This window comes from Echiichthys vipera (genome assembly GCF_963691815.1).
Source record: "Echiichthys vipera genome assembly, chromosome: 20".
NCBI lineage: Eukaryota > Metazoa > Chordata > Actinopteri > Perciformes > Trachinidae > Echiichthys > Echiichthys vipera.
Genome location: NC_139845.1, coordinates 24,026,945 through 24,053,675, shown reverse-complemented (window position 1 = coordinate 24,053,675; position 26,731 = coordinate 24,026,945). Strand labels below are relative to the sequence as shown.

The window sequence follows — 26,731 nt, the reverse complement described above, 5'->3', positions numbered from 1 at the left end:
TCAAAATAAAAAGGGGTCAGCAGAATTTTAGGGGGTTCTGAAAGGTAAACGGGGCAAAAATTATGGGTTTTAAAACATAAATGATTGGATGTAGTCTGAGTAAATGCATTTTCCAATGTTTCTGCTTATGCTGCTAGTAAGCACAAGGTCATTTGCCGATTGTTCCTTAGGACGAGATCACTAGCACTAACTTTGTGGTCAGCCTTTGTCTCAGGATAAGAGAGCTAATTGACTTTTAAAACTTCTGGGCCAGCAGTCAAATCCACTCCAGAAACACTCCTCAACATTTTTGACGCGGCTCTAGAGGATTGTGTGTGACAGGTTCATTTTCAATGGCTTTAATTGGTTTTAGCGCTCTCACACACACACATACACACACTTGCTCTGTCTGTCTTATGTGAATAGATACAGATAAAGCCAAGCACAAAGTATGACCTTGTTTCCTATCTCGTCGTTAACATGTTCTTGACATTATAGGTCCCAAGTACCATTTATTTATACATGAACAACCAGCATCTGCATGCTTTTTTCTAGGCTGTGGAATCACTACAGTCCCAACAACACCTCTAACATTTCTTACGAGCTGTTCCTGGAGAAGCTAGGCTTCAGTGACAGCTATGACTCCAAAATTGCTCCAGTCTGCACCAAGCTTGGTATGTATACAATGGATTCAGATGTGGATTTAGAGAATATATGTGAGAGAGAGAGAGCAGCAGGGAACACTTACAGAGATGCTTAAACTTTTCTGAGCATTATTTTTAAAGTTACTGAAGGGATCCTATTGTTTTAATTTATTAAATAAAATATTAATAAGTACAGTTTTAAAACCAACATTGATCCCCTATTTATGTGAGGTAATATTGTCTTGTCATCATATTGTCGTGTTTTACGGCCAGAATTCATGATGCGTAGACAAGCCGTGAAATGGCTGCAAATGTGCGACATCGACCACTGAAGCTCAACTCTGATTTTTCCTTGTGGGGCAGCAGCCTTGTGAGTTTTTTTTTACATTTTACATTTACATCAGATCAATGTGTATCCATGATTCTGTTGTCAAAATCATCCAGTTAATTAATTCAGTTCCAGTTAACACAGCCTACGCTACCAAACCTGCAGAACCAACTGCATTATCACTTGGCAAAATTCAATATGCACACAGTGAAGCTGGCAGCAAAAACACACTGTCTGTGCAGCAGGTATAAACCCTGCAGCCCGTTGGGGCCCATGTTTTTTGGCTGCTAGGCGTAGTATTTGTGTGTATTAAAAAACATTTAAAATACCTTTATGAGTATACAGTCATGTTAGCTGCTTTGCGAGGCTGCGGGCATTGTGCTGATTTCGGGAGCGTACCTATGTTCTCCGGATTCCCCTATTAGCCTTTTGCCCCTATACCCAGGTCGGATGACCCATTGCACGTCAGGACTGCTACGGGCCTCCTTTTTTAAGAAAAGGTCCTTTGTTCCCAGCTTTGTTTGTGACCAGGGGGCATCAGACCTTATTCCAAGAAAAGGGTCCGATGTTCCCTGCTTTGTTTGTGACCAGGAAACATCGGACCTTTTTTCTAAGGAAAGGGTCGCGCAACTTGTCGCGCTACACAAATTAGACATTTCCTTATTTCCCGCTTATCACATTGACAGGTCTGCTCAGGTCTGCTTTGCACAGCTTTGCATAGCTCTGCCTCTATCTCTCTCTCTATCGCGTATCCAATCAAAAGACGTGCATGCACTGACGCTGTAGGCCTGCTAGCAGGCGCCAGTGAACCCAACTTGACGCTGATTGGTTAACGCCACAGGTCTGTTATCATTGACTTTAAGCCACCATGCGCCAGCACTGTTGCTTCTGAAGGCGTAAAGGCAGATTTTGGACGCTGGCAACACATGATAGCGGAATAATGATTGGATAAAAAATTTAACATAAACGCCAGCACCCCCCCCCCCCCCCAATCTCGACCTGGGGCTGGAAGCAGAGCAACCAACTTAGGAAAGCTATGAAATGAAGAGTATAGACTATGGGGAATTTAATACATATTTGTGGAAAGAATACATATTAAATAAATATATTCCTGATTATGTTTAGGCCAGCAGAGAATGCCTTGCTGGCCTTGAGGGTCCACCACTGGGGACAGCTTCTTCAGAATACGCGGCCTATTTAATTATGCACCTCTTCCAAATGTCCATCAGTAAATTAATGTCACCCACAACATTTTAAGCAAACATGCTTACAGTGAAAATACTGATGCATCTTTAGCAATATTGTTTGCTGTCTTCGTTCCGTATGTTAGCATGCTAGTATTTTGAAATTAGCACTAAACATACTGTAAAGTAACTGAGGCTGATTGGTAATAAACCAAAGTACTGGACACATTGGAATTTTGACTTGGTTATGGAGCTGGATGAAAGGTCAGGGGATTGTCAGTGTGATTACAATACAGCCTGAGGTTACCACGAATGCCTGAACATTGCAATTTTTTCATTAGTTGCCAAGCCATTTCACGTAAAATCCTTGTCACCATGGATAGCTGTAACAAATAATGCATGTCGTATTTTTTGAGATATTTCATTGTGGACCAAAGTGGTGGACCGATTGACTGACCTTGCCTTTGCTGTCGGAATGTATGGCGCCACTAGCATGGCCAAAGTCTAAATCTACACGATAAAAAATAGCAAATTCAGACGCATCATCCAATTGGTTCTAGCACTGAATATTTATGCGCTGAAAATATGTATCTGAACGTTTTGACTCTGAATGTAATACTTTATTTTTCCAATGTTCATAAATTCAATGTTAAATAATTCAAGATAAAAAAATTCAACATTAAAAAATTCAAAGTTAAAAATTTCACTATGCCAAATTCAGAAGCAAGATACAATGTATAAAATGCAATGTTATGAATTTAAAGTTAAAAAAATTAAACAGGTCAAATTCAGATGCAAAATGCAGTGTTGGAATGCTGTGTATAAAATGCAGTGTTGACATCCGGGGAACCAAAGAAGAGCAAGAGTGGCTGCTAGTTGGCAAATCCCCCCACAAGTATGGATATATAAACGCAATAACCTATGATCCACCATGCTTTCTTGCAGCAGACTGTGGTATTGACTCTGAATTATCAGTGGGACCGGGGAGGTGAGCTGCTACGGGGGTCTCTCACTGGCTAGAAAATAAAAAAATCCTTGTGTTTTTTAGAAGTGTGCAGCCGAGGGACAACTCCGCATGAGAAAGACAAACAGAGAAAGCCGAGCCCAGAATCTCTTTCCAGTCTGCGTGATGCCCCATCGGTCCTGTCACGCAGGAAGCTGCAGACTCTCTTCCACGACAAGGTGCAGACTTGTGTTAATGACATTGTGTGTTTTGTCCCTCCTGTTTCTGAATCACCATCTGGCCTTCTCCCCTGCATTATCCCTTTTAAAGAGGGATGGCTAAATTGGCTCTAAGTGGCGTGTCAGGATGCAAACGGCAAAGGGAACACTTCTAATTAAAATGTTTACCCAGAAAAAATATGTTCTTGAGTTAGTGTGTTAATCATGGTTAATTTGCGGGAAAGGCGGCAGAGTCGGGGATGGCTCTCCTCTCACACATTCAAGCCGCTCTGGGACGTTCTCTATGGTAACCGAAACCAGAGATGACTCATTTCCTGTCTTTATTGAGGAGAGAAAAAGACAGAGAAAGGTCTGTCTCTAAAATATGAATGTTTGTACATCAGTGTGTTCTTCTACCTGTCAGATGTGTATGAACTCTACCCCGGTGTGGCAAGCGCTGCAGGCCTTTGACCCCACCCACTCTGGCCTGGTAAAACAGGATGTTCTCAGGGCAATTCTCAGCAGCTTTATATTTCCCATGGACCCTCATTCCTTCCAGAAGCTGACCAGCTGGTAGGGAAAGCAATATTTTATTCATCTGTCTTTTTTTTCTTCCCTCTTTCTACCATCCTACTCAGCGCCAACCTCCCTGCCCTTTACTCCTTAAATCTTAAAATCTAGCTATCATCTATTCTGTGTAATATATTTTTCATGCATGTGTATGGATTTTTTGTGTGTTTGCAGTTATGGTGTAAGAGCAGCAGGGCCAGTGAGGTGGAAACACTTCTTGGGCCACTTCATGAGCCCGGGCAAAGAAGAGAGAAAAGACACAGAACCTCACACGGATCTTCGCACGGACAGGTCAGTTTGAGATGATATCTTCAGCCCTTTTCACACATGTGCTGAGGTCATCACATGTTCACAGGTCTCCCAACTTCTGTGTTGACGGGTTCTGATATAAAACTGAACTGTGCTGCAGAACAGACAGACCATACTGTGTGCATTTTCCAGCCACCTGCAGCGCCATATTTTTCCTTTTTTCTTCCTACTTTGTGTTCATAGTAGAATTAATGCTAGAATTTTGAGGATAACTTCGGTCATCTTGTTCGGATGAACCTCAATAACAAAATCAACTAGGGCTTAGTTCTGTGCTCACGTTCAGTGTGAGCTCTACATCACGGCAGGTTGATTGATCTGTACAGTTTCCGCATAAAAGTCGCTGGTGCTAGTTGTGCAGAAAGGCTGAATAATGCTCCATTCACATGGATTCAGGCACCAGTAAACAGCAAACCTGATAGAATTTAAGTGGACGAGAGCAGGTCGGTAAAATAAGGTGAATCTGTCAGAGAACACTGACAACGATTTCAGTAGATGGCATTACCACCCAAAGTTAACATACTTGAACTTTCTTATGTCCTCTGCAAATCCGGGGGCCATGCTGTTAAACACAGCAATGATAGTGATAATTTCATGTATGAACTATTAACGTAGATTTTCCGGAGAGTTGCTAACAGCCTGCCGCAGCTTACACGAATAAGCTCAGGGCGGCGAGTTGGACGCATTAAAATGTCTCTTTTAACCACCAATACTGCTCAAAATAACAGCAAACCTCTGCAGTAGCATGAGAAGAGTCCCTACACAGAAAACAAATCACCAACACGGAGTGTCTTAAAAGAGTGATTTGAAAGACTTACCTACTGGCCCTGGTACCAGCTGCTCCATTCAAGTGGATTACCAAATACAATCTAAAAGAAAGGAGCCCATTAATGATTTATTCCAGCAAAACACGTAAATTTTGTGGTTTGTTGCAGTTTGGTGAAATGTCCCACACAACTTTCCCTGCAGCATCTCAGGGATCGGGGGCAGGGAGGGTGTGTTGTGAAGACGCACAGTGAGTGCAGCCCTGGGTAAAGACGACTAGCCTGCAACTTGAAGTGAAGAGAGACAGAATGGTTCGTGTTTGTATCTTTCCCGGCTGCGAAACATAAATGAAAACTTACAACCCAGAAACTTTTCATAGGCTGCAATTGTGGTACGACGACCTGCTCTGATAAACCAGTGGCTTATTGTTTCGAATCTGGATCTTGAGACGCCGATAGAGACGCTTATGCAGAATGATTACTGTGTCTGCAGCAAACCACAATGTTTATGTGTTTTTCTGGAATAAATCAGCAACAGACTCCTTCCTTTGGGATTGACTTTGGTAATCCACTTGAATGGACTTGACTATGAGAGGAGCTGGTACAGGGGCCAGTAGGTAAGTCATTAAAACACTCTTTAAATAAACTCTGGTTTCATTAACTATCTTTTTGGTGCTTTGTTTTCTGTGTAGGGACTGTTCTCATGTTACTGCAGAGGTTTGCTGTTATTTTGAACAGTAGTAGTGGTTAAAAAAGATGTTTTAATGCGTCCAATTTGCCGCCCCGAGCTAAACACTGTTAGCCGAGGCAGGGGACTCTCCAGAGATGGCAAAAGTACCCAAATTCTTTACTTGAGTAGAAGTAAAACTACATGTGTAAAAAACAACTTAAGTTAAAGTGAAGGTACTGATCCAAATATTCATTTAAGTAAAAGTAAAAAGTACGGGCTCTGAAATTTACTCAAAAGTATTATAAAAAGTAAAAAGTATTTCTATTGCACGATTCACTGCAAAGCTAATAACCACACGATCATTTATATGGAATCCATTTAATCAATTTTGTTGTTTGAACAAACACAAGATGTATCCTAATGTACTTTACCATAGTCAATTGTAGGCATTTGTATTGTACACGTCAGGTTCACACATCACACTTCATAACATATCTGGACCAGGATTGGCTTCTAAACTGTGGTGTTACAGATTGGCTCGTAGGTCCAACTGGTAATCAACCTTTTGAATTGCACATCAGGCAACAATACTACTACTATAACACATACTAGACCCCCATCTTCATTTCTACACTACATCACCCCATCCATCTATGCAAGTCTAATGTGAAGGCAGGGAAAACAAATCTACCAAAAATTGTTTGTTCAACTTCAAGAGAAAAAGGTTTTCAAAGCTCTTGGAACATAGCTAAGCCCTCTTGGGTCAAAAAATCATTCCTGCTGTGCTAAAAAGACTCTCACGGGCAGCTGAGGCAGGTAGTGGTGGGTTTAGCTTAAGAGACAGGTGGCACACAGATGAAAATGTTTTAAAGATGTCCATAGTATCAGTTGGACTGGCCAGGTAGGACTTTAGTTGCTTGGTGTTACCGTCCCGTTGATCCCTCTGCTTGATTGTCGAAAAGAAGTCCTGGGCTCCAAGTTGATTTAGCACATTAAAATGGTCATATAGGGTAGCCTGATAACGGTAGCTAGTTAATTAACTTAGCCTAGACCTAGCCTAACCAGCCCAATTTAGTGCAACATTACTAGCTAATGTAACGTTAACACATTAGCTAGCCTTAATGACTTACCTGTATGTGTTTCATGAGGTTTGAAGGAGAGTTCTTGAATGCCAACACTTCATGGATTTTAGGTTTGCATAAGACGCAGCACATTCGCCAAGAATTATTCTTAGACCCCATAAACTCGAATTGTTCTTTTGAATAAGGCCATGGGTGCTCCTCGACTGGCTCCTCCGCAGTCTCTTCTTTATACTCCTCTCCATTGTCCATTTTGAACCGTTATTGGCTGCAGCTGGTGGTATGATGCGAGAGTTGGACAGACAGCCGTCACAGGCTACAGGCTGATGTGCATACGCCACAGCACCAAAAAAAAAGAAATGTTTTTGTTTGTTTGTTTTGTTGTTTGTTTAGCACGCATTTTGGCTCCTAGAGGGCACTTTAGCATGTGTTTTTCAGCAATCGGGCCAGGAGGGGGGTTTTGATATACGGGGCTTGGATTTGCCAACTCCTGTTTTTCATAAAGTTGAGCTTTACTTTATGAAAATGAGTGTCCAGACTTACTGCCTTACAAAACTCCAGAAAATCTTTTAAATTAACTGTTGTTGATCAAAAATGTAGACAGATTCAGCATCGGCTTATTTCCCAGATAAAAAAGATTTCAGAAACACATTTCAGTGAAATATTTTTGTAATCAGAGGAAATATCCAAACCAGCTGTTACAATGATCTTTTTAGAAATCAAATAGCAGGCAGCCCACAAGTGAAGCGTTGATCCAATCAGGTGAAGACATTGTTGTTGTAGGAAGGTGTAGCCTGTTTCCTCAGTTTGTCATCCACGGGCGCAACGCAGTCTCATTGCTCAAAATTAATGAAGACAACTGAGCGGAGCAGGTTCAGTGCAGCTCCACATGGTATAATTACATATCATTTTTGTTGTTACTGAGGCTACAATTAAGAACTGTATAAAACTTCTGCTCTCCATCTGATTCTGATTTCAGACTTTGCTCCAGGTGTGGCAAAACACGTTAGAACAGGGACACGGATGACACCTTCACGACTTTAATGAACTGTGTGTAACAGCATACAACATAGGCATATGTGGTGTTGTGTGGTTAGTTCTCAAGAACACACACACACACACACACACACACACACACACACACACACACACACAAACACACACACACACACACACACACACACACACACACACACACACACACACACACACACACATACACACATGTAACTCAAAATGTATTAGTCTCTGAAGAGCAGCCATTTGTCTTGTTATATACAGTATATATAAAACACTGAGGTGGCTCCATTTGGCAGATCGGCTGTTCGATCCCCGACTCCTCCAGTCCACATGTCCTTGGGCAAGACACTGAACCCCAAATTGTTCCCTGTGCTGTGCGTGGGTGTGTGAATGTGATTTGAATGATTAGATTACATTAGATGATTAGCTGGTAGCCTCTGTCATCATTATGAATGTCTGTTTGAATGTGTGAGTGTGTGTGAGTAGTTTAAAAGTGGCTTGATTGGTCAGAGTACAAGTCCATTCACCATATATTGACTTATATGTTGGCTGGCTGATTGCTTGAATGCTTCAATGGTCAAACATATTTTGGCTGTGTTTGATACTGCCCCCACAGAAGGTGGAGACCTTTTTACTTTGTAGGTCTTGAGTTGTCAGATTCACAGATCATCTTACACCGAAAATGAACTCAAGATGGTCAGTGTTCATAGGCCAAGGTGCTTTAGAAAATATATTATCGAGGTGAGGACGAAGTCAAGCAATGGTTACTGGTTGGAGAGAAGTGTTTTAAATTATACAGAATTTATAGACATATACTCTATATCCATTCTGATACATAATCTTTGTTCCTTTCCTTTCCACCTACTGTATCTCCTCTCCCAGGGCTTTGGAGCAACATGCCCCAGAAGAAGACAACTTGGATCTCCAGAACATTTACCCTCGACTGACAGAGATTTTCAAGTGGAAGGACACGGTATGAGTCAAGACTGGTGAAATAAATAATGGACTTAAAAGGAGTGATGAATCTCCTACTTGTACAAAAATCTTGTTCAAACCTTTCCCTTATTGCACAGCCGTGCAAAATCTGTAGTGACAGACAAGACAGAAGTGATTCTAAATGTGATCAGACAGGACACAAGGGAGTAATCGCAGCAGATTGCTAAGAGACAAAGGCACATGCTCAGGTGTATGCTTTAAATATAAATGCCAGACAGCTTTACAGATGAGCCAATCATCATCCGCAGCTTTTTGATGGCCATAAACATGATTAGATGATTGCATATGGCCACTGGTTAGCCACTCAGTCACTAGCCATATGTTCGTCTGACAGCCATTCCCTTCAACACGCCTCCGCATCCAGTTCTGCCTCTTTAATTTCAAATCAGTCTACTTCAGCTAGATGAAACTTTGGAGTTTTGACTAAACTTTGAGAAAAGGGGGGTTGAATTTTCCATTAATTCACAGTTGTGTTTGATGTTGCTGCCGCCACTCACTAAACAACGGTCGGCTTCCAAGTCTGAGGAAGTGCGTGTGTGTGTGTGTGTTTGCACGTGTGTGAAGTCTCTCCCAGATATGAATCACACATATCTATCTGCCAAAATCTCCTCCTTTTAATGGCATGGGAGGGGAGAAAAAACCCAATCCATCAACTGCTTTAATAATCTATTCAGAGGGTGGGAGATCAAACAAGAGTGTCCTCACACCGCCAGCCAATAATGAGGTTTTTCACTCAGGCAGGTTTTAAGCCAACTATGGTTTTTAGACTACCTCTAGGGGAGCATTCAAGAGCTCAGGAGATGATTCACATTGTTTTGTGTATGATTCACAATGCAACATACACATCAGATGGACTTGCTATTGTTCCAGATTTTAATAGTGATATCATAATATTGCAGTGCATTATCACATAGCACTTATATATTGTTATATGTATTACTATTAATATCCACTAATCACGGCTGTGCAGTCAGTCCAACAGTCTGATGGTGCGTTCAGACCATAGATCGTATAAAAAACAGACATAGCATACCTGTCGGGGTCCGTTCTCTCAACTTGATCCAATCGTCCTTGCCTACAGGAGTCTCCATCTTGTCAGACTTTGACTCCGCCTTATTTTCTCTTATGAAAAAAGGGCATGTATGTGACGTTGGGCGGGTCTATGTCCATCTGGCTGACGTTTACCTCCGAGGAGAAGTGAGGGCCAGAGGCTAGCTGTCACTCATGAGGCCACCCCCTTAATTATTCATGAACTTTAACCTCCTGGTCTAAAAAAATTCAGCCCCCTAAGTGTTGTCATGGAGATATGACCTCAACATACAGACTAGAATATATTTTGTAGCAGGCCTTAAATAGGTTTAATTACGCTGTGAATATGACCTGTCTATCATGGGGGTCAATGAGAAACTGCTCCATTGTGCAAACTATTCCTTGTGGACAATCAGAGAACTGCAGTTTTTGGCACTCGCTTATTCGATCAACCAGGAAGTCGTTGTGGTGGACTTGGTTCAGACCCGACGCAATATAAGCAGCGCGATTGCATACAAAGGCAATCTACAGACGCGATTTCAAATCCTGTCCAACTCATTCAACGCATCCAACGCATCCAACGCATCCAACGCATTCCAACGCATCCAACGCATCCAACGCATCCAACGCATCCAACGCATCCAATGCATCCATTCCATCAAACTTATGTTGAGAATATTACAATTTTCAGGCGAATTGCATTACATTGTGGAACGTTAGTCAATCAGTGTTGAGATTGCAGCTAACGTCATCGGAGTTCTCCATTATACATCCAGGGGATCACCAAAGCCGCCATTGTTGCAGTTGTTGACTGCATCAAGAAAACAGTGTTCATATGGATATAATAGGATGGATATAACTCTGACCTGTGGTTGGCAGCCATTGGCCTTTAAGTGATATCCTAAGGTTATTTATTTCCCTAATCGTGTGATAAAAATAATGTATAGTTGAATCCATAGCGGATATTTAGGTCTTTCTAGACACTTTCACCAATTGGGATTCTTCTGGGCTTTTTTTCCCTCACTCAGGACAAACTGAAGATACATAATCAGTGGAGTTTGCTTCTGTTGCAATTTGTTTAACCTTTTGTCCAACTTCTTTTAATTCTGGAGCCCTGCCCCTACCAAATGAATGCCTGAAATACTGCCTAAAAAGCAAGTCTACCATATTTGATATGTCATTTAGCCTCCAAAACCGACTTTAAAGTATTTTATTTTATTTTTCCTTCAAGCTAGATAGACTAGCTAATAACCAGATAACAGAAAGCAGTATGGTATTCATTCATTCTCTGTATTTGTTCATGTTTAATAAAAGATTTAACCTGAACCTGGACACACAACAATGATATTATATTACATCCATAAAGGGTTTAGTAGTTAACAGCTGTTAAATAATAATAATGTATACCCTTTTGCCTATTCAATTCAAGATTCAAGATTCAAGAAGCTTTATTTATCCCGTGGGAATTTATTTTGCAACAGTTTCAATACAAAGGCGGAAAAGGATCAGAGTAACAATAAGCATAAACATAAATCAAATCAAAATAAAGCTAACGTAAAATAAATCAAGCAATGAACCAAGTGTGACAGAGTGCAACAGACGTCGTGGTTAAGCGTAGGTATATACAATATACAACAATACGCAGCATGCAGTTTAGCAGCAGATTGAAATAAAATAAGTACAAACTAGATAAGTGAGAAGGAGCGATAAGTTATAAGTGTTAAAAATGTTAAAAATGTAGCAGCATGTCCTACAGAACTATGCGCTGGTATCGGATCTGTACGCTAATTCAGGTATCAGAATCGGTGTTGGGATGAAACATTGGTTTTAGAACATCTCTACCAGCTATGATATCAGACACCACGTACCTGTGAAACTATACAATTTGAAGAATGTTCACATTGCTTTTCTTTCCTGAAGGAGGCAGGTTGGATCACTAGAGCAGACCTTCAACATTTGCTGGGGAGACCAGGTGGGACGCGACCCCAAACTCAACAGTCACAGATCACAGAGCTGCTCAATTCACTGGACCCAGAACACACTGGGGTCATCCAGCTGGCAAGCCTGGAGAGACTCAACTGCAGTATCACCTGTGTACCCACAGGCAATGAGGCACCACCGGTCTCTTCTGCAAACACTGCTGAGGCCCGGGCTGTCCCTGAGGAAACTGCAGACACTGATGTATGCTTATTTAACCATTTGCTAAGGTGTATGTGTGCACTAATTCCATGTAAGGCCATTAATGTGTACATTATTTGATTATCTTTCCTCAGGAGGGACAAAACACACCAGATGAGAGGCAGACTACACATGGTGCTGATAAACTGTCTGTGGCATCTGCTTCATTGAGAACAGTGAGTGTTAACGACATACTAAGATCAATTATTACCCAAATCAAACACAACGAGCATCACAAGATCAAACAGAGAAAGAAAACAGAGGGATCAAAAAAAGGGGTTAATTTTTAATGCACAGTGTGATTTGTGTGTGTGTGTGCGTGTGTGTGTGTGTACTTCTATATTAAGGCGGAGAGTTTACTGCTGGACAAGCTGTGTGAGCAGCTCAGTTCAGTGCTGGCAGCTCTGAAGTTGTGTGACCCTCAGCACACCGGCTATGTCACACAGGAAGATGTGAAGAAGGTCTTAAGCTGCTATGGCATACCCATCTCAGACACGCACTTCAACAAGTAAGAAACACACAGTGCAGCCTTAAAAAAGGTGCAACCAACCATACATGTTACAAAATAAACCTGTCTCTCTGTGCTGTAGTTGAAGGGAGAACTGAGCTCCGTAGCCAGCCAGCCAGGCACTAAATTAGTCAAATGTCACAACTTTACGCCTCATTCTCGCACTCTTGTCACAGTGTAGGAAAGTACATTGCTATCACCAGAAGAGTGACAGCCGGGCGGCTCGCTTCTGTAACCAGTGTTGCATGAAAGCATGTTAGAATCAGCAAGCTGGTAAAGGACCTATAGCTGTCCATCCGCCTTTTTTCACAATCAAAACAATCAAATATTAACATCTTCTGGTATATATATATATATATATAATAATATATATAATATATAATTTTTAGAATAGTCATATATGCCACTGCCACGCGGCAACCTGCCTGTCAACCGCCTACCTTCGCGAGCGTTTTCCGAAAAAGAAAAGTGCTAAAAGTGGTGGTTACTGCCTGGAGTTCAGCATGGTGAACTCTGCACGTCAGAGTAAACTCTATGTGTGTTTATGTGGGCGCAACCACTTCATACCACTGCTGCCTTGGTCAAAACCACTTACCCTCTGCCGCCTGATCCTCATTGAAATGACTGAAGATGACAAGTTACAGCGCTGCAGTGTAAAAACAGCGCTATGAGCAACTTATCTGGACACACCCATAGAGGCAACAGTGTTAACAATTGAACCAATGTAGCCCGGTCACAAAGTAAAGGACGTTAGTGTTCCTCAATTTTAAGGGAATAGTTTAACATTCGAACATATTTTCTTGACTTTGTTATAGTTATATAACAAAATCAATATTACTCTCGTGTTTTTGCCTCAGGTACAGAACTGGAGCCAGGAGCTATTGGTATTTTGGACAAGGCCTAAAAACTGAAGTAGCCTGGCTCTCTTCAAAGTAAAAAAACAAACAAACATATGTGTATACATATATACACATATGGTTTTGTTTATATATATACATATCAGCATCTCTAAAGCTCACTCATTAATGTGCTGTATTTTATTTGATTAACCAGAACATTCTATCATCATATTAGTCATCATCTTTACCTAGACATTGTTGCCGGGGGTAAAACCACAAGTTGTGTCTTTTATATTTCTGTTTGTGTACAAAGGAGAAACAACATTTAAATAGTAAGATTTAGAGGCGTTTTGATGAAAGTTAAGATATCTCCCAAAATGTCAAACTATTCCTTTCCCTTTCATCTTGCTAAAAGTAAACCTATGACCCTTGCTCAGTTCAGGTTGAGTTTGGGTTTTTTCTCAGCTCACTCTCATACTTTGTCTTTGTTATTCCAGGCTCTGCGACACCTCCAGCTCTAGACCTGCCAGTTCTTCTAAGTTGGTTTTGTATACTGGCTTCCTCAGAAACCTGGGAGTACCACTAACAGATGAAACATACACATCCTCATCCCACGAGAAGAGTTACCATACTGAGAGGTGAGCATAGAGAGAGACCCAACTAGTGATAGACCGATACATCGGCCGGACGATATTTGCGGCCAATATTTGCGTTTTTTGGGGGGAATGGGTATCAGCCAATGTGGACTGCTGCGTTGACCGATAATTTTTTTCCAGCATTATTTACAGACAGGCGTCCACAGACAGCTCTGTTTGCTGGAGAAGCCTTTTTTAAGTTTAAGAAATGTTCCTTTTTTTTAGAAATTGAGACTCATAGCGTTTGTTATCATCATTGTGTAATTTTGTATGATGCAAATTGAGGGAGCAAAAGTTGTATTTGCTCCAAATATCGGCTCAAGAGAATCTGCGTCTGTATCGGTCACTGGCTAAGGCTGATGGAAAAAAAATCAGTAACGACATCTGCCCTAAAAAATCCATATCGGACGATCCCTAGACCCAACTGTAATGGCTGATGCCCTACCTGATTGCCCCTCCTGCCCCCCCCAAAAAGAACTGGCACCCACCAGTAGCTGTGTTGTCTTTCAATTGTAAAGCAAGAGAGCAAATAAACTTGGCTGACTTGTTACTTGTTTTAACTCTAACATTATCGGTCACTTGGACTATAAGCAGACTCTTGACTGCAGCGCTGGCTACACCATCTTTTTTTTAGAAGCACTTAATTAATCCCTCAATGGAGGAATCAAAATGTACACTCTGGTACATTACCCATATGGGCCTGAAATACACTCACAGGCACACTTAGGGCCCATGGACATGCATCAATGGAGAGGTGTCAGAGCAAAGGGGTAGTTGCTGCTCCAATTCTTTAGGTTGTTCTTTTTTATGTTGCTGGCACATTCCCAGCTACCAGTCAAAACACTGCACTTTGGTCCGTGCGGGACTTGAACTACCCTCCAGTCCCAAACCAACTCCCCACGGACTGAGTCACCACTGCCTTCTACTCTGGTTTAGTATCCTTCAATACTGAGTTGAAAACAATCTGCCCTGCAGGCCATGCACACCACCTCAGTCGACCCTGCAGTCAGTCAGGGGCCAGCGGCCTTCCTCCAGTCTGCAGCTCACTTCAGACACCTGCAACATCCTGGACATTGCTTTCAAGAGGATGAAATCAAGGTTAGAGCAACGCCACAGCAGCCTGACCGACCGCATCTGGGCCATCACCCACAGCTCTGCTGGGACACTGTCAGAGACGGATGTACGGAAGGTGAGTCGGGAACAAATTCAAGCTACATGACCTCTAAAGATCAAAGCAGAACAACTGAACCTTGCCAATCTCCATACAGAGATATACAGTATGTCATATTTGTATTTATAATTAAACCAATATAAAGCATTAATCCATCTGTCAGTACTTTCTGACATCCTTCTTCTCTTTGTGGCTCTCAGTTCCCATAAAGACATAGATCTTTAAAAACAGCTATAAATACGTTGTTTTATTTTTTCAAAGAAGGCTCAGTAGTTTTTCCAGCTTATTTGAGTAGATAATTCCAATCTATTACTATTTGTTTTTTTATTTTTAATAGTTGTGGCCATCCTTCCTTTCAAATTACAGGAGAAGTCAGACAAATATTTATTTAGTTTATATTATAGAAAATACAATCAATCTCACTCCAGAATTGCATGTTACTTCATCCTTCCCTTGCAAGATTTATTTAAAAAAAGGATCAAATAAGTGCAAACAATGGCTGTGGTGTGGTTTGCCTTATGCAGAGGACAACAATCTTGTCTGTGCGTCCTCATTACAGACAACTATAGGCAGGAGTGGAAGCAACAAATTACATGTAATCTTTTTGGAGTATTTTTTCTCCCTCCACTCAAAAAAGTGTGTTTTCTTCTGTTTGTGTCCTCTAAAATGTCTGACATTGACTATAGTGATTTGTATCTGAGCCCATTTTGTTGCATTCCTCTGCTGAAAGAGGTGATGTCTGTACACTTCTCTGAGCTCTGAAATTCAAACATATTCAGGAAGGAGAGATAAACCAATCACTGTCTAATATGTCGCTTCCCCCGGACCCCGAGCAGTCGGCTACTCTTTGTATCAGAAACTAACCAGTGTAGCATGAAAGCATGGTGGATCATAGACTATTATGTTTATACTGTATATCCATAGTAGCCTATGTGCTGGAATTAGCCAACGAGCAGCCGCTCTTGTCTCCTCCTTGCTCGACCACATACACCTGATCTAGTATCTAAAATCGATCGCTCTTCCTTGGTTTCCCAGATGTCAACACTGAATTTTGTACACTGAATCTGGCATGTTGAATTGTTTTTAACATTGTATTTTTTTATTTCGGTTTTATTTAAATTTTTAACTAAGAATTTTTTAACATTGGATTTTTCAGCCGTGAATTTGTTTACATTGAATTCTTTAACATAGATTTTGGAAACATAATAATATCAGAGTCAAAACGTTCATATACACGATTTCAATGCATAAATATTCAGTCCTAGAAACTTGATGTTTTTTTAATTTCAAAATCTGATGGCACAGATTTACTTCCACACAGCAATGACTTCTAGATTTGCTTCATAACTTCTGCTGTTTGTGACTGCCCATGCCATAGCTGTGACTGCAGGACATTTCAGCTCAGAACTATTTGAATTTGAGGAGTGCAGTGGGACAGTTTACGGTGGTGTCTTTCAGTTTTGTCCTCTTTCTGGTTAATTATTTTAAGGCTAAACTTAAGGTGGTAACTGATAATGAGCTGTTTGCAGTGCTGCGCTTGGATGCAAATTATGTCATACACTCATTTACGTATCGGTCATGTCATTTTGCACATAAAGCTTAATGGTTGTCGGAGGAGCGGCTTATCACTGAAATGAGAATTACTGGTCCATGTTTGTGTGCCTGGGCTGAAGTTGTCACCAACTTCGTAACTAATCCCCTCCACTTTGATCAGCTGGTGGAACTTGGCTTGGGTTGTAGATTTGTTCACTGACAAATAAACTGCTACATTCACAGCTCTAACCTTACTGCTAACTTCAAACTCACCTTCAAACACATTTTCTTCTTTCGTCTCTCTCTCTCCACCGCACACTACTGTCTGGGTTGCTGTGTGTAATGCAACCTGACCTGAAGCACAGTACAGGGCAGCAGGCTGCCAACTTATCTTGCTTTCTCTTCTTATCCCCAGATACTAGAGGACAGCTGGGTCATGTTGGACGATAAGGATTTCCATAAGTTCACTGAACTGCTGGGCTTCAGGGATGGATGGATCCAGTGTTCGGTGTTTCTGGTGAAATATGAGGGTGAGACAGAAGAACGGCAGCCAGAACAGCTTGACCAGCGGCGTCAGCAATCCTATCAGTTCTGCATGGCAGGGTTTTCAATGCTTAAATAGAGATTTTTAAAATCCCTTCCTACTCCCCACCAGGCTCCTGTCCCCCTCCATTCCATCTTGCCTTGCATCCCCACTCCTCCCCCACCCACAGTGATCAAACATAAGCCCCCTGCTTCCTGTAAAATTATGTCTTTCTTAGTACATGAGCCATTGGAGAAATCTTCCTGGATTATAAATAGAGTAGGAGTGACTCTTCTTCTCTCATTAGCAGAGCGGAGAAGCACAGATTCAGAATCACACTCATTTCTGCTTGTTTGGGCTAATTATATGCTTTGGAAGCAGAAAACAGAGCAGCAGGGCATTGCTCTAATTTGTATTCTCTAAAAAATAAAAATAAATACAGTTAGAAAGAATGAAAAAAGAAAAAAACCAAGAAGCATCATCAAACAAAGCCAAGACGTAAAATTATGTAGTAGTTTGCAAGGAACAAATAAGTTCCCTCGATTTAGAATACGAGTGGGCTTCTAATAAAGTGTAAATTAGGTCAGGTAGTTAAATGCCCAGTGTGTTTGAAGACACCAAGGGCATTCCTTGGAGTACAGAAACCCACAAATGATTCACAAAATGGAACAAAAACTACAATTTGTTGAGTCTAAAGGCCTTTACACACCAGGGGCATGGCGAATAAACAACACAAAAGTGGACTACGGAAAAATTGGCCTTTGATCCTAATGAAAAATTGATCCTAAATCCTATAAATGCCGCCATTTTATTGCCACGTAATATCCGTGTTCTGTGAGAAAATACTCATGACAGAAGAAAAGATTGAAAAAATATATTGTGAATTGATTGCACGACAAAAACCCTGGTGTGATGGCCTTTATGTCCTCAAAAACTCTGGGAAATTAGGAACCAGCCAATTGTGTACCTGATTAAAAGGCTCTTTCTGTTTCTCCATGATTTCTCATGGTTTCTGCAGAGGCCACAGCCAGAGGCGGGCAGCAGCCCTCTAAGGGTCAAGAGGTTGAACCTTTCTTTACTTCTGCTGGGCAGTGCCTGGCTGCCCTGAAGACCAGGATCAAGATCATCCATGGGGTGAGCAACATGTTCACAGGAACTCTTTCAGACCAGCTGCTAATCAGCAATGCATTACCTGTTATTTTAATTTAAAAAAGAAGGAAAAGAATCATGTAAACTGGCTGCTTTTTCCATAATGTAATATTCCCTAAGATTTTAATTAAATCAAAAGCCATTTCGGCATTATTTATGCCTGACATTTTCTTAGGTGTTTTACGTCTTCATAAGAGACATGAAAGGAAATGAAGGAGAGAGAAAGGTGGTCCCTGGCTGGATGTTGGGGTTCAGGGTCAGGCCCTTAAAGTGAAATTCCAGCGTAAAATCATCCAAGGGTCTTTTTCGGCGTGTAGAAACTATTAACAGAGAAATCCTAAAGAGTCGCTAACAGCCGGACGTGGCTAACACTGATTAGCTCGGGGCAGTACAGTGAAGACATTAAAAGGTCTTTTTTAACCACTGATACTGCTGAAAATAACAGCAAACCTCTGCAGCAGCATGAGAAAAGTCCCTACACAGAAAATAAAGCACCAATGGGCTCCTTCCTTTTGGATTGACTTTGGTAATCCACTTGAATGGACTTTACTATGAGAGGAGCTGGTACAGGGGCCAGTAGGTAAGTCTTTAAAACACTCTTTTAATAAACTCTGGGATCACTAACTATGTTGTTGGTGCTTTGTTTTCTGTGTTTCTCTGAATCTATTAGCATGGAGAAGATCCCTGTTTACACTGTGGAGAAACCTGATCAACAACAACTCATTCACCAACTGAATTCAAGGTTTAACCTCCTTCATGGAATCAGTTAATGTCCACAGAACACAAAACAAACGGGATTTTGATCATATTTGTCATATATACACCCTACAGTTGTGTGTTTTCTTTCTTGTTTTGACTACATCAGACCACTTTTGAAAAGTGTTTGTATTGTTAAAATCTTTAGAATTCTGCCTTCATTTTTTGAAATTTTCTCCTGTGGTATTGAAAATGGTATAGAGTATTTTTCCATGGTATCAGTATCGACCTTGAAATTGTAGTATCGTGAAAACCTTAGTACACACAAATATTTAATCAATAAATGTCTCTATTCTGATAACCCAATCTCTTCCCATCAGGACAACCTGACAGCTTTCCGACTGATGGACAGGACACGTAAAGGGGTTGTCGACTGCCATGATTTCAAAGTGCTGTACAGAAGCCTGGGGTTTTTCTGCGGGGAGGCAGAGTACCAGCAGCTGCTGGATCTGATTGGCCTACATCCTGGTGGCAACCTCAACTTCACAGAATTTGTCGATGTTGTTGAAAATGATGGCAAATCCAAACAAGGGCCACAAACTGTGTGTGTGTGAGTCTGATATGGTTATTGTCGCTGATGCTTGGACATTTTAAGGAAAGTTGTCTCTGGTATATTTTATGTTTGTTTTTCTGTATCTTTTGACAGACAAGAGCAGCTCCATGAACTTCTGGCTTGTGAAGCCCACTACAAGTGGGCAGACATGTCTAAGGTAAGCAATACTTACAGAAAGCTCACCTCAAATATTTCTTTGCACGATGCAAAGAACTGTCCTTTTTCCTCTCTTAGGTTCTGTGTCAGTTTGACCCAGATGGCCAAGGTTGGATCCATAAAAAGAACTTGAGGGAACTCCTCTTCACCTATTCTCTTCCTATGAGATCTAATGAGTTTGACCAGCTTTGGTCAAGGTAAGAGATAACCAGTCGAGGCCTCACAATTACTACATCATGCAGTGAAGTGCTCTTGTAAATGCCAGACACAGTTCTTTTTTTCATTTTGACAGGTATGACCCAGAGGGGCGGGGCTGTGTGACAGTTTGTGACTTCCTGCAAAAGCTGGGGCTTCATCACGAAGTTGAACCCAGAACTCAAAGCCAGAACCCGAGCCAAGCTGTTGACCAGCGGAACGCTGAAAGACCAGTGTCCTCCGAAGCTGCATCACTGGAGTGTTTGGAGTAAGTGTAGAAGAGAACTGTCCATTATCTGCCATTTGTCCAGGTCAGTGGCAGCAGGCTAAGTAAAGCTGCAATCACACTGCATGCGATAGATGCAATAAAATTGCAAGAAACGCAAGCAACGCGCTGCTTGATCATATTGGATCATATTTGGACCATTGTACCAATCGCACAAGTGTTGAGGCAGTTAGGTAGCAGCTGGCGGCTAGCTGCCTGCAGCTTGCTGCCTGCAGCTATACTCTACTCTTGTGCTAAATGGGAAGTGATGCTAGTGCTAACCAGGGATCTGAATGCTTAAAAGAACAGAAATTAGCTCTCAGATGAAGTGTGTGGCTCTTAAAAGAGCTGTTGTGTTGCAGTGAGATCAGGCCGTCAGTGATTTACCTTCGTAGCTGTAGAGGGTGCTGCCCTGCCTCAGCGGCTCTCCTATAGATCTGACCGCTCATTGGATACACTTCACTCTGCAATGATGGCTTTCTTCTTCTTCTTCTTCTTCTGTATTTCTGGCAGACTAGATGCCTAAAGGCACGTTGCCGTCATCCACAGGTCAGAGTTATATCTGTTATATTATATCCATAGGAACAGTCCGGTTCCTTAATGTGGTCAAGATCTGCAACAATGGTGGCTGTGTTGATCTCAATGCTGATTGATTTACGCACCGCAGTGTCATGTGATTCGGCTGAAAAGTTCTAGTTTTCAACTAGCACGGTGGAGACACTGGACGTGATCGATTTTCCCTTATGGCGTTGTGGGTAACGCGAGTAAAGTGAGCAAGGAGCCGCTGGTGTTCAAATCACATCTGTAGCTTGACTTTGTATGTAATTGCGCTGCTTCTTTTGAGTACATCGCAGGCGATATGATCACAGCATATGGTTGCCCAGATATTCTGCTACATAGCCACATCCAGAAGCTTTCAATGCAATTTTTCCTGCAGACTCTGGGTCTATCTCTCTATCTCCCCCAGTGCTGCACATGCTTAGAATATTTTCACATAGAGATCAGATTCCCAACTAACTCAACAGAGTTGCTTAAACGATTTCTAAAGGCATGTTTTCTCCACAATTTGCATGGTGCAATTACAGAAAAAAATCAAAGGAAAGACACCAATACTGCACCAGGTGACGCTAAATTTGTGTATTTGCGTATTTGCATGTGAGGCTGTGTTATGAAAGCCTATCAGCATTTAGATTGTGCTGACGTCCTGATGCTGTTGAATCAGAAATGGAAGAACACATTTTTGTAGCTGTCTGTAGGCACCCAGAGATGATAGTACCCCATTTGTACAGAGACTGAATGGAAAAGAAGATTGCTTAGGGAAAAGTAAACAAGGAAGTTGGACTACCTGGTCATTCCGGAATTGATGTGCCTGGAGCTACAATGTTAGCATAGCCCTAATCGATCTGAACTCCTCTCCCGAATGAGCTCCATACCCCAGGGAGTTTGGATGCACACCATTTAAGCCTGGTGGAAACATTTTGCACATGCTGTGATTATTATTGAGCCGTTATAAATATTTATTTTTCTTGATGAATATTGTGAGGTCCATGCAGCAGTGTTTATTAAATTCCACTCATTTTCCACTGTAGGCAATTATTAGCCATGTGAGCACAAATTTTGATCATGAGAAAAAAAAAAAAATTCTTTTGATGTTTAACAATTGCTTGACTTGTGGAGAGGTCTTTTTAGAATCCGCATTCACGTTTCCAAATTTGTTTCTTTTGTTATCTGATGTGAGTAAAAGTTTAAGCCAAAAGTCTTTTTTGATTACGCTGTCCATTTCAACAGAAATACTTAATTGAAGCTATCAGCGCAGGTTTCCTGTTCATATCACCAGCTCTTGTGTTACTGTCCGTAGGCAGATTTTGCAGGAGAACTATGAGGGGTTGAGCAACTCCCTGACTCAGTTGGAAACAAGGGGAGATGGCACAGTGAGAGTGGAGGAGCTGCTGAGCCTGTTACAGAGCTACAGCCATCTTTTACTTTAAAAAGACATACATTCAAAACAATCTCACCAAAGACCACAATGAAAATAGATTAGGGCATGTGTTTTATATGCAGATTATCATTTGAAGCTGTGTCATGCATACAGTATTTTTCTGGATTTTATGTAATTTTAACATCTTTATCCATCTCAGTTAAAGAAATAGTTCGGCTATTTTGAATTGTGGTAGTATAAGCTACTTCTCTAAAGTGAGTGTGTTACCTGTAGCAGAGGACAGTCGGCGCGCTGCAGTTTAGAGAAGCAGACAGGAGGATTGACACAGAAGCTCAGCAATGTACTGCTGTAGACGGGGGCCGCAGCTAAATGTATTTTCAACTAAAAAAAGCTCACGAAAACATTTTTTCAGTTGAAATGTGCGCTATATTTTATATTTTATAACATTTTCAGAGCTGTCAGAGCTTTCCTCCCATTTCCACAGAAACTTTCTCTTACAGCTGGTCCGTGTCCCTCTGCAGAAGTTCTTCTGTTCTACTGTGCTCATAAAGGCATCCTCTTGTCCCTACAGTGAGCATTATTTCACCATTCCTGTTGGAATCAATCAATTTAATTTTGTTGTATTTATTTATTCAACAAATGGTTTATAGTATGACTCAAACAGCTGGTCTGTGGAGTGATACAACTTCTTTTTTTTGTAGGAATATATTGAGAAAATATAGTGCCAAAGGAAATTTAAAAAAAGTTGTATCTATGGAGACTTGTGGGGCGTTGACGTGACTGCTGACAGAGGTGCTGTTATGAAGGAGGCCTGTTTTGCAGTTTCATGTGGACAGAGATATTTTTTTATCAAACCAGTGGTGTGGACGGGATTTTTTTTTTAACCAGGGGCCAAAAAAAGTTTGGTTTCAAAAATGCCCGTGTTCGTGTGGACCGGGCCTAGAGTAAAGGTCACGGTGTCTCTTTAGAATTCATCCTCTGGGACGCAATAATGTTCCTCTCTGTTTCTGTGCGACTAAAACCCATACTTGTTTAAATCATTCAGTGTGAAACCGACTTGTTAATGTTGCACTTCCTCTCTCTTTAGGCACAAGGTTTCCATTGATGATAAGTGCAAGAGGCTGTCTGGCGTGGATTTCCTGTCTACGTTTGACCAAAAAGCAAGGAAGAGGTGTGAGCGCCCTCCTGCTGTTCCTGATGCTGCGCACCAGATAAAGTCTTTGGACAGCCTCAGTCAAGACGTGACTCTGGCTAGGATGCAAGAACTAGTCACTGCCTCCGCACCTCATCTGTACAAGGTCAAACTTATAACATGCTCCATTTTTCTTAGTCATCACTTCCTCGGCTGATCACTTTTCTGTGGCTCTCTGTCCTTCAGGCGTTCTTGGCCTTTGACCAGAGTGGCACAGGGATGGTCAAAGCTCTGGAATTTCGTCAGGTGCTTGAGAATTTTTGTGCCCGACTGTCAGACAAACAGTACAGATACATGCTGACCAAACTGCAGCTGGACCGTGAAAGTTGCTCTGTTAACTGGAAGGACTTCCTCAAAATTGAAGTTGCATACCTGTAGGGGTCCGTTCTCTCAACTTAATCCAATTGTACTCACCTACAGACTCAGACTTTGATTCTGCCTCATTTCCTCTTACCAAAAAAGGGCTCTTGTGTAGGAGCTAGGTCCTCTTTGGTCTATCAGGCAAAGGAGAGGACAGAGAAGCTAGGGCAACCATAGGTGCGATGAAAATACATAGGCGCTGCACTTATCCTAAGTGTCAGACTAGTAGGGAAAACCCTGGGGTGCATCCCCCACGTCGACAGTGAGTTTATTGCGTCCTTCTGGATTTGGATGTTTCAGACACACAGGACGCGTACCTACTGTGGCAACATCACTGATATTAGCATGTTGAGACGACGTTCTCTCATCTCAAAAAAACGTATGCACAACAATTCGTATGAGCTTACGAAATTTAATGGAAACAGATTCATGTGTTGTCTTAATAAATAGTCAATTCTATTTGACACTGTGAAATGGTAGTTTAGGCTAAAAAAAGGATGATGTTTAAAGGTTGAATATGGAGAATGAGCAGAAAATCACCATCTAGTGTCTCAAGATCGTAGTCACAACCACAAAAAATAGTTCCAGCAGTCGGGTTGCCAGGTTTGTTGTTGTTTGTTTAGTGTGTCAATGATCAGCCTACTCCAAGTCAGTGGTGAATCAAACAGGGGAACCACTAATTTGGACTAATCACTTAATTTAACAACAATATTTAATGTTAGCCAGTCTGGCTGTGGAATCCATTAGCGAGCTCTTAACTCAAAATTATTCCTTGTTTCTGTAGCAACAACAGACAACCCTGGTAACTAGCAACGCCCAACACTATCGGCTGCTACAATCAAAACAGAGCGGGACAGAAAGTCAATGTCAAACCCGTCAATTAAAAAAATAAAATTAATTCAGACTAAATATATTTTTTTATGGAAAAGCAACATTTTCATTCTGTACCCCTCAAAACGCCCTGTGGATGTAATATTATTATTATTATTATTATTATTATTATTATTTTAATAAATATTTATGTATAAATATTTTACATAGTCAACCTTTAAGTTTTGGCAAAGAAAGGTTCTGCCAAATAATGCTGTAGATGTCAGAGAGTAAGACCTGGGAGCAATCGACTAAAAGCAGCCCCCCTGTCCACACCAAGAGCTCTGACATCACAGAGAACCTGCAGCCAATCCAGGAAGTAGTCTCAGGTCACTTATGATGAAAAAAATCACCAAAGAACCGTTGGATCTGGACCCGTCCAACAGCACTACAGTCTCTCAAGAGCAGTTCAGACAGCTTTGTGATCACCGCTGCCTGTGACTCACAAATGATCAGGTAATGCCAGAGAAAATGTTTACACAGATTCCAGTGCATTATAATTCAGAGAATTCAAAGAGGAGACATTCAAGCTCTCAGGCTGAAACAACACACACTGGCATCCGTCCATGGTTACAAATGAGGAGAGGAGTCTGAATTTCAGTGCATTTGCCAGTTCCATTATTTTTTAGTCTGATATGTTTTCTTTAATTATTCTAATCAAAATCGAATTTATCCTTGCTGATAATTATTGACTGCGTGAGAAAGTTAGTCATCTGTAAAGCCAATTTACTATGCCGCGTGTAACTCTCTTTGGGAGACTAGTCCCCCCAGTAATGATGAATAATATTATGTTTCCTTTTGCTTCTCACTTTAAGCGTGTGTGGAGTCAGATGCCTGTGAAGGAGCAGAGGAGGCTGCAGTACAGGGAGTTGATGGAGCGGTTTGGTGCGCTGGGCACACCCTTCCGCACAGAAGCAGGGGGTCCCACCAACAATGTCCAATCGTCTTCCTCTGAGCCCAGAGAAACAGCCTCAGCAGCAAAATGTGCAGGTGGCATTCGGCAACGCACAAAGGTACGGCACACGGCAGCATCAGAGCTGCAACAACCAGCTGACTAAGCGATTAGTCGTTTGACGGAGCTGATAAGTGATTAATCGTTAAACAAATTTTTCATGCAAAAATTATGATCTCAAAGATGGAGATTTCCAGCTTTTCTTTGTTTTATAGGAAACAAAAAATCTTTGGGTTTTGGACCGACACAACAACACTGGTTTTTTTTTCACAGATTTTCTTGCCATTGTTTATTGAATCTAGAAAATAATCAGAAGAATAACTGAAAATATAATAATAATAGACTTTATTTATTACACACATTTCTTGATATCAAATGCACCTCAAAGTGCGTTAAAACAAAGGTATTAAATCAGAAAACACAAAAGAAAAAGTTAAAAATAGACAGGATCGTTAGAAGTTTGTGGTCCGTCAAACCTTACTAAACCTACTATAATGCGCAACACTGCCGTAACATTTTTTTTTTCTACAGTTTTTGCTGAATGTTGCTGTATGATCTGTGATGCATGAAGACACCAGCTGCTTTACAAATCCCAGTATGTTACTGCGAGAAGTCTGAAAACTACAGAATGAAGTTACATTTGGAGAACATGAAAAGAGATTAGTTCCAAAGCATATTTAGAGAGACCTATACAGAACCTTTTTAAAAAACAAGAAGGATTTCATTTGAGCAAAGAAAAATACAATTGTCTGTATGTGCGTGCGTGTTTGCAAATATCAAAAGGTGGCACAATAATAACCTCTCTCACTCAGTTTTTCCCCCATCAGATGTCCTGTTCTCTGTGCACTCAGAAAACCTTGGACACTTGATCACAGTATCTCTCTTGCTCATCTCTGCTCAGTGCACTCTTCAAGTGTTCTTGAGTGTTACAGCGTGCCGCAATTACAGCCAGCAAAAAAAGCACACAAGGCAAGAGTTGTAAGAGTGGGGAAATGAGTCAAACTGACTGAGAGAGGTTATTAGTGTGAGTGGAGTTCAAATAAATACAAATTCCCTGCAAAATATAATGAACAGTGGTGTGCACAGACCTTTTGAAGGGTAGGGGCGAAAAGGAAAAAAAAGGGCACATCTAGCGATCCTCACCACTGAAGAGGACACTTTAGCACACGTTGGCTTCCAAGAGGGCACTGAAGCACGCGTTTTGTTTCCAAGAGGGCACTTAAGCAC

The 26,731-nt window shown here is 41.3% G+C and overlaps 1 protein-coding gene across 1 annotated transcript in view; it reads left to right on the top strand.

The window, feature by feature from the left end:
- The window catches only part of LOC310962832 (EF-hand calcium-binding domain-containing protein 6-like), a gene marked incomplete at both ends in the record, with an annotated part of 67,619 nt that extends 43,919 nt beyond the window's left edge, over positions 1-23,700 (top strand). Inside the window, 17 exons of the mRNA XM_083935429.1 lie at positions 535-653; positions 3,184-3,317; positions 3,721-3,869; positions 4,041-4,157; positions 8,588-8,678; positions 12,256-12,416; positions 13,753-13,893; positions 14,866-15,079; positions 17,010-17,124; positions 18,136-18,251; positions 19,343-19,566; positions 19,669-19,732; positions 19,810-19,928; positions 20,024-20,194; positions 22,050-22,148; positions 23,218-23,428; positions 23,509-23,700. Coding sequence (XP_083791555.1) covers positions 535-653; positions 3,184-3,317; positions 3,721-3,869; positions 4,041-4,157; positions 8,588-8,678; positions 12,256-12,416; positions 13,753-13,893; positions 14,866-15,079; positions 17,010-17,124; positions 18,136-18,251; positions 19,343-19,566; positions 19,669-19,732; positions 19,810-19,928; positions 20,024-20,194; positions 22,050-22,148; positions 23,218-23,428; positions 23,509-23,700 — 2,437 coding nt within the window. The remainder of the gene's footprint in view (positions 1-534; positions 654-3,183; positions 3,318-3,720; positions 3,870-4,040; positions 4,158-8,587; positions 8,679-12,255; positions 12,417-13,752; positions 13,894-14,865; positions 15,080-17,009; positions 17,125-18,135; positions 18,252-19,342; positions 19,567-19,668; positions 19,733-19,809; positions 19,929-20,023; positions 20,195-22,049; positions 22,149-23,217; positions 23,429-23,508) is intronic.
- Between the last annotated feature and the right edge of the window lie 3,031 nt (positions 23,701-26,731).